This window comes from Phalaenopsis equestris, unplaced genomic scaffold, assembly GCF_001263595.1.
Source record: "Phalaenopsis equestris unplaced genomic scaffold, ASM126359v1 Scaffold000490, whole genome shotgun sequence".
Classification (NCBI taxonomy): Eukaryota; Viridiplantae; Streptophyta; class Magnoliopsida; order Asparagales; family Orchidaceae; genus Phalaenopsis; species Phalaenopsis equestris.
The window spans coordinates 453,424-462,268 of record NW_018164930.1 but is presented as its reverse complement, the minus strand read 5'-3'; the positions used below and the strand labels follow the sequence as shown (position 1 = coordinate 462,268).

At 34.1% G+C, this 8,845-nt stretch overlaps 1 protein-coding gene across 1 annotated transcript in view; it reads left to right on the top strand.

The window, feature by feature from the left end:
* LOC110028128 (outer envelope protein 80, chloroplastic) overlaps positions 1-8,845 on the top strand; it is a 113,464-nt gene that overhangs the window by 64,144 nt on the left and 40,475 nt on the right. Inside the window, exons 11-13 of the mRNA XM_020729860.1 lie at positions 4,217-4,287; positions 4,414-4,492; positions 4,592-4,707. Coding sequence (XP_020585519.1) covers positions 4,217-4,287; positions 4,414-4,492; positions 4,592-4,707 — 266 coding nt within the window. The remainder of the gene's footprint in view (positions 1-4,216; positions 4,288-4,413; positions 4,493-4,591; positions 4,708-8,845) is intronic.

The following is an 8,845-nucleotide window of genomic DNA, read 5'->3' as shown; positions in this document are numbered from 1 at the left end:
TTTTTCTAAGAAAAGTACTTTTTGATTTTCATCTTTAATACATTTTACTTGAGTTAAATCTTTATTTTTCTTTTCTCTTTGTTTAGCTAACTTATACATATATTTTTCATCCTCCTTAGTATCTAATATATTATAAAGATCATTAAAAGCAGAATTTTTAGCATCACAGATTGTTCTTTTAGACTCCCTGCGAGTCGTTTGATATTTTTTCCAGTTCTCTAAGCTTTTACATTTAAACTAATTTTTATAACATAACTTCTTATATTTTATCTTTTCTTGCACATTATTATTCCACCACCAACTATTTTTAATTATAAAAACTTTTTCTTTTGATTCTCCAAGCACATCTTTTGCTACTTGTTTAATAGTGTTTGTTACTTTATCCTACATAACATTTGCTTCTTCATGAATATCCCAATTTTTGAAATATTGAATTTTACTCATAAAAATAATTTTATTTGTCTTTTAAATTTCTCCATCTAATTCTATGATGATCAGCCCTAGTATTTTTTATTTTACAACTCTTACTTTTAAAATCTAAAACTAATAAATGATGTTGGGTACATAAATTCTCACTTGAAATGACCTTACAATATTTTAAAATTTAAATATTTTGCATTCTGTAATGCTCTATAATCAATGGCTATATCTATAATGTGCAATTCATAGTTGACAAGTATGCCAAAGAAAGGGTTTGACACAATGGGCTTGGTGGCTATGAACTAGTTCGATCTAAGTACTAGGTATCTTTATGATACCCAATCATAATGACCTACAATTTTGATGGTGAGGGATGCACCAAGATGGGATTTACAATTACAATGGTGGAGTGACCCAAGGGCAAGACATGACTTACAACCCCATGGAAGGATGAGAGAAAGATGATTTGTTTGGTGAATTTTGTCATATATAGTCCTAAAGGCCTTATGTAGAAGCAGGTTCAAATATCTTGACAAAGCTTGAAAATGGTTTATCGAATCTCAAGATGCATTATACAAGTAAATACATCACTATTGACCTCTAGGATCTTTTGGATATTGTCTAGGGATTGGGATTAGGCAATCTCTTATCTAGCAAGGTTCTTTCATCTCTTGCTGCTCTATTGTGTACTTGATCGTGCTAACTTGATTTGATATTCAGTTTGAAAGTCGTTCTATGTAAGTTTGAGTGGTCTGCATCTTTTATATTTTTCGGAAGAGAATATGGTTCGCGTTTCATGGTTTTTTGATGTTCTAGTGGTATTTTTATTTTAGATTTGTAATAGTTTCGTAATTTTTACTTTGGTTTTAAGGTAATTGGAGCTTAACAGAGACTCTAGCTCTTAGTTTAACCACGTTAGGTGAGTTCCAAGGTTCTAGAATTTCTTGCACATCTTTTAATGTTATGTTTTGGAATAATTTGGTTATTTAAATTTTGACAGTAGGTTTGGGGAACCTTGCTTGCCTATAAGTCAATTGGGGCCCAATTTATGTTTGCTGTATGCTACAATGAGATAATGAAAGTTTGCATTTGCAAGTACGTGGTTTGTTTCACTTTTTTATTAAGTTCTTGATTTTGTTTTTGTTTTTCTAGTTTGTGGCTCCATTGTGCCATATTTTCTATTTGCATAGTTTTATCTGAGTTTTTGATAGCACATCTATGCACTCCCCCATATGCAAGGGGGGCTAGTAAAAATTCTACCAGGCCCTTGAACCACATTTCCAATATCACACATGATATCATGTATGATGCACATGGCATTGCATCCATAACATGGCCTATAAACATGCTACCAAAAGCACGTACTAGTAATGTCCGACGTACCTTTTTTCAAGCTAAAACTTTATTTTTCTCCAACGGCATGCATGGGTTTTTAGAATTCTCTTACAAGGTCTACAAAGGTGGAGCAATTAAGCAAAATATGCTTGTCAGTGCCAAATAATATTCAGCCACACTTCTCCATCACCTTGCTTAAGGCTTAGTAAATGAATTGGCATACCATCCCACCGCACCTCCATAAATGTGTATGGCATTGTGCTAGGCATATGTGGCCTCGAAAAAGTTGTATGTTACACTTCTAAAAGCATGCATTTTTGTCACATGTAGCACTCCGAAGAAGACAATTTCTTTATCACACTCTTAGCAGAGCACAAGAGGCCTTTATAGTATCTTTCAATTGTCCCCAACTATGCCACATGCGGCGTATGTTTTCTTTTTTTTTTTAGCACTCTCCAAAAGAGTGCATGACACTTTCAATGTCACTTTTGCAATGTTAGCCAAAAAAAAAAAAAGAAAAAAAGTAAAAAAAAGATTAACTAAATATTCATTTGAGCTTTAATTTATAAAGCTATTGAAAAAAAATTAAAAATTAATATAATCTTTCTTTTCTAATGGGAATTATCTCACTATAGGGTGCTCACAACCAAAATATTTTTACAGTGCTTCTTTGTTTTTCATGGTTTTCAAAATTTCTAAATATCTTGAATTTGGGTATATTTTGTGGGGACCATTTCACATTATTTTGATGGAACGATGGGGCTCTTACTTGCTAATGATTTGTTGGTTTGTCAGCACATTCAGTGGTATCTCCATGGGCACTAGATTGGGACAAAAAAGCAAGTCCACGGCGCCAAGCTTGTGCTTTAAATCACAAGATCGAACTAGAATGGAGGTTATCTTGCCTTAAATACTCACACTTGTAATATTGTAACTTTCATGAGCTCCCAATCATAACTTCAAAATTAAAATGTGGATCATGAGTTGATCGCTTCCAACTCTTTGTTAGACTGATCCCTCGCAGATTCAAAATTAAAGTGTCACTTCCATCCATTAAATGAATATACAGTATTTCTTGTACTCAATGCCCTATCATATGTCAAGTATCTTCAACCTTCTCCTTGCACAACTTGGCAGGCATGATTACAAATGTCCCGATACTTAATTTCTTGAACAAGTGCTCACATGTAACACATGAATGCCATTCTCAAAGGCCGATGGTTAATTCATAAGTGAGCTATTTCAAATAAGATCATGAAATAACATGTTATTCATTCCATTTGTCTTCTATGTAATGATCATTATGGAAAATAATTGCTATTAATTGCCGCACATATCATAAAGAATCCATCCACCTTCGATTCATAAAAATTCCATTAGTAAATGCAAACTTATATCCACTCCTAGGTGCTCTTACCATAAAGAACCTTTATGATTCTTACTTGTAAGGCTACGTATTGTGCTTATTGACATAGATGCCATGACCACATCTATGCTTGACGATACTGTTTGCTTCATAGGTTGAAATTGCAGATAATGTAATGTGGTTGATTGATCATTAGCTCATCTACTCTACTTCATCTTTTATAGACCCGCTCTCTATTGCATTGTTCGCATGTCCCCGTGTTGTGCTTGACACTTAAATAGCTAGTTCTACTTGTTATAGATCTTACTCGATGATTCTATTGCTACAGTAGATGATTTAAAGAGTAATCATATTAATAATCATATTTAATAATCAAGGCATAACATTATCTTTATTGACAAAGTAAGCTTCAATATATATCACAATATACTATAATCTTAAGTCATAGATTCTTTTATAAATTGCATTAAGATGGGCAACAACATAAACAAAGCAATGGTAAACAATGAATTGATTGGTAACATTTAATCCATGATGGTCTCTTATTACACATCTAACGAAGGATGGTAATCCAAATCTAGAAATGAAGCTTATTGATAATTATAGGAAAGAGAATGAAATCTCAGCAAAATTTTTGCGCTTCATAATTCATATATAACTCTGATCATGCACTTCATGATATCTGCTGCACTAAAGCATTTAGAAAATACTATGTTCCTCATCAAACAGGAAAGGATTATGTTTGATCTATGATTTTAACGTTTCTACAATTTGGTCTTCTATGGATGAAGAGTTAACCAAATTAATATTAAAAAAATCAACTATTATGATAATCCTAATATTTCACAAAATTTGTTAACTAAAGCTTGATATTATTTTTTAACCCAGAAAATCAGGTCTCAGCAATTATAGTTTTGACCATGCACACCAGTATTCGAGCAATGCTATTTGCTCCATTATTTCGTGTTTAACGATTAATCAGTTTTGATTAATGGGATTTCTTGAATTTTGACCTTTCTTTATATATTATTTATGATATAGCTGTGTTTTTTTCTTTTCCTTTTCATATATTGATTTTATGTAGAATTTTTATAGCATGCTGGTGCGAGTGATGATAAAGGCAATCCCATTATCAGAGATATTTATAATTGCCCTTTAACCGCGAGGTGACTTGCCTTCTTTTAAGCTTCATCTTGATGAATGGTTTACTTGAAGCCTTACCAATCCAGTTTATTCAGCTATACATTCTTCTGAGTTATTCATCACATTGAATTTCTAGTTCTTCTATGCAGCGGCAATACATATGACCAAATGCTGATTTCAAAACTTGAAGGTGTATATACAGGCTCTAATGACTATGGATCTTCAATGGTTATATTTCTTTTTTTACGTACTATCTTACCATCTTTATAGATTGCATGTGGAGTATCTATTTCATTTTCTAAGCGTAGTTCTATCTTGATCCTGCAGTTTTCCTTCAACGTGGAACAGGGGATTCCATTACATTCTGAATGGCTATGTTTCAACCGTGTGACTGCTCGTGCTAGGCAATGGCTAGAAGTGGGCCCATTACGATTCCTTTTAAGGTTTGGTGTCTTCCTGATTTATTCTCCGTTGATCTGTTAAGAAAAAAAGCAAAAAAAAAAAAAAAAGAAAAAAAAAAAAGGTCCTTGCCTGCGCATTGCTTGCCATACTATGCTTCTTCATCGTATACAGGCGCATTTGAGGGGTGTATGGGCCTCACAAAATGGAGCTGTCACTCATAAATGCTCTCTTCTCTCCCTTATTGCTTTCATTTTTGCTTTTTCCCTAATATTCGAAACCTTTGGTGACATAAAAGGTTAAAAAGCCATGTGTGAACTCAACAAAAAGAGACAACCGAACCAACTTGTGTGAAGAAGTTACATCACCGCTATGGCAAAAGCTTATTGGAGGGCATTAATGGGACCAAGTATGTGTGGAGGAAAGAGGAGTTCTTGAGTCTGCATATTAAATTTAAACCCTACCAAAGCCCAGATTTGCTACGTTTGAGAGTAAAATAAAATAAAGTAGAAATGAGACTAAAGGCTGAATGATTTAAGGTTTGTCATTTTGCTGCTTGACAAAGTTTATGTTGAGTATCCCTCTCTCTCTTAATGTAGACTTAAAAGAGGAAAAGGAAAGAAAGAAAGAAAGAAAGAAAGAAAGAAAGAAAGAAGTGGAGGAAGATGAAGATAGAAAAAAAAGGATAAAAAAGAGAGATGAAGGCAAAAATAAGAAAATTTGTTCATCTGGCTGATTGCTCCATTGCCTCGTCATTTGCTAAATACAATGCACATGCGAGTATAGTGCAAGTCAATTGTCCTGATGCCGAAGAATCCATGTACATTAACCCAATGTGTTGTAGAAATTTTATGTTGTTTGCAACTTTCTTGTGCAGGTGCCTCATACATGCCTTTTTTAATGGGGAGAAGACTCATTTATGCCTTTCTTGGTGCGATGTGAATAATAACCCTAACTTCCAACTGGAATCAATTAGATGCATCTTTCTTGATGTGGTGTGGAAATGTTTTTGCAAACTTTTTTGCTAGTACGAGGATAAATAACACTTTTCTTGGGCACGAAGTTTAAGATTCAGTCATGATGTCCTGTTGGACATACCTATACATCGCATTTTTGTTGTGGTTGTCGTGGGCAGACCCAGACTCCCAGTAGGTACACTTTATGCAAGAGAGAGGTTAGGATAATTCTTAAATTTACTCTGATCAGTGACTCATGCAAGAGAGATTTTAGGAGATTGCTCAAATTTACCCTGTAGATACCCTTTATGCAAGAGAGATTTTATGCTGATAAGTGATTCATGCGGTGCAAAATAAGAACTTGGGAATAAATGCTACATAAAATAAAATAAATGATGATTGCATTTAAAATTTGAAATTGCAGAATCATAAGATGAATATAAAATGACAAAAATTAAAATGAAACTAAACATGAATGGGGAATTAGAAAAAAATTTAAGACAGCTAGGAACACAAGGAAAACTTTCCTTGAACACTCAAACTCTTGAAGAACCCAAGACTTGAGCTTGAAAAACGAAATAAACTAATGTGTAAAAATAGTTTTTCTAAAATACAAATGCATAAAATTAAAAGTGTCATTTTATGAAGTATATAAATGACTAATTTTTGTATATAACACTATTGAATCCGACACATATATGCAAATAAATAGAAATCATTCTAAATTAAAAATGTTTGCACATAACCAATGTAAAAAACTTGTGCAAATTATGAATTCTGAATATGTTCAAGTGATGTGAACACATCACAAAATAATTATCAAAATATTGCAAAAATCATGCAAATGCATTATGTAAATACACTAAAAACTGTGGAAATGTGATATGCAGGTGCATCAGTAGTTGCATAAATGCATTGTACAAGTGTATCAAAAATCATGTGAGTTCATTCTGCAGGAGCATGGAGAGGCATGACATCAATAAATACTAAACATTCACATGTGCTCTGATGAATATTCCAAGTATCTAAATTTGAGAATGCTACTTGGACTAAAGGCCATTTATAGTCGAGGTTTTCTCAATTTAGTAGTCATGCATTTCCTTTGAAAATTGTGCAACCATTTTAAAATTAACACTATTTTTGAAATAAAAGAATCATTATCATGTTGCTTACTATTCATCGGGCAAGTGGTAAGTATGATCCATCACATCACGAATATTAGAAATTTTAAGTCTTGCATTACAGTGTGATACAATGAATCTATTGATATGAATAGAGAACGAAATGCTTTTCTACAAACTTGATAAAGTTCTTTTTTTTTTTTTCGTATGTAGGATCTTCAAGGCCTTTTATAAAGAATTTTTTTAAATTGAAAAATATTGCTATTGCTACATCCATAAAAACATTATATCTTAAAATTCTGTTGCACGTAGGAGCCATTGCAAGCTTCTTTTTCCGTTATTTTTTTTTCATTTACATTCAGTTAGTTTCATTCCTTGCTTCTTTACTTTCTTGTTCTTTTCTATTTTTCTATTTTCCTATTTTCTAATTAGGCTATTTCTTATTGGGAGATTTTTATATATATGTTAGATTATTTGGATTTTATTTTATTTTTTTTTTCTGAGTATGCATTTGGAGAATTTATTTATGATTTATGCTCTCCGAAGTGCTTTAGCCTATTCCTTTTGCAGGTTGTATGCTGGTAGCTTGCCCAGGAATTGTTGATGGATTTTTTTTTTCGCCTTTGTTTTACTGTTTGCTGTTATGCTTGTTGCTTTTTGCTTGATAGCCATCGAACGTGCTTCCATCTGCTAAAATCCCCATTTTATCACTTCTGGTTTGTTGTCTTGTCACCCATACCTTGCTGATTTATCTGCTATTCAACTGTAGATTTTTTTTCTTACATCATTCCCAATGTCGCCGACAAACCCTATTGTCACTTGTTATTCCATAACTACCTCCTGTCGGTCAACTTTTTTTTCGATTAGTTAGATTTATTTGAAAAATATGATATATGAAAATAATTTTTTGAGATTTAATTTAAGTATAAAAGGTATATAGTTTGGGTTTTAAAAGTAGTATGTTTTAGTTTTTTTTTTTTAAAAAATGAGACCAAGTGGATCTCATTAGTCTGATAGTTTGCATAATCGTGTCTGATACCGCGAATACTACACCTTCCCGAGAGATAAGTGTAGACATCAGCGATAGACCCAATCCTGCAAACTAAGAGATTTGTGACATCCGTTTGGTCTGCGAACCTTTTATATATGACCGACAAATTCCCCTATTTAATACAAAGATTAAATAGGGTTTATTTTACCTGGGTTCCAAGTTCCCTATAGAGGCAAGCCCCTATAGTTAATTACATCCCAAATGACGGGAGTCACTTGAGAAAACTCTCGATAATGATCAATGGTTCTAGTCTTCAAGATTTCAAGGTTTAGGTTTTCACGGTAGGACGTAGAAGGGCAAATGGGAGTGGCTCAAACATGAACAGTTATTTCAGGAGTCCAAAGGAAAGAAAAGGTAGGGGATGTCACAGATCCTGAGGAGAACCCTCAGTGACTTCCCAAACTATCCTAATGTGTGGCTGCATTTTTAGAGATGATGTTATTTAAATGTTCAATCCTGCCAATTTCATTATTTGGGACTTACATTTGCATAATACCCGATTATGCAAATAGTCCACAGAGAAAGGAGGGTTTACGTCGTACCACACAACAACCTCGGAACCTAAAGCGAGTTAGGACTTATGCTGCACAACCTGGTTGTGCAGGGGCCTAAAAGAGGGTGAGGATTTACGTCGCTCTAGGCGAGCTACCCCCAAGTCCTATGGGTTGTTATTATGCTAAGGAAGAGATGATACTGAAGAAGATCTTCTTGCTGCTCGCTCCAAGCTCCTCGTCCGGCTGCCCACAAAGTTGGCTCCAAGCTCCTATCGTCGCGATGGCTCCAGGGTTCCTGTCGTCGCGATGGCTCCAGAGTTTAAGTGTTTGAAAATTGTAGTTTATGTTTCACAGTTTCGGTTTCAATGGGGGGTTCAAGTTGATTAGAGCGACACCGGTTAGGATCCCACGGTTCCCTCCTTCCGGCATCACTATTTTCTTTTGAACTTACTTAGTTTAAACGAGTTGTGAAACCCATTTAAACCGGGGAGATCTCGTTAGCAACCGTGGGTTACCTCCTCCGAGGGACTCTCGTAAGTTCGAAAGAACGTGTTATGTTT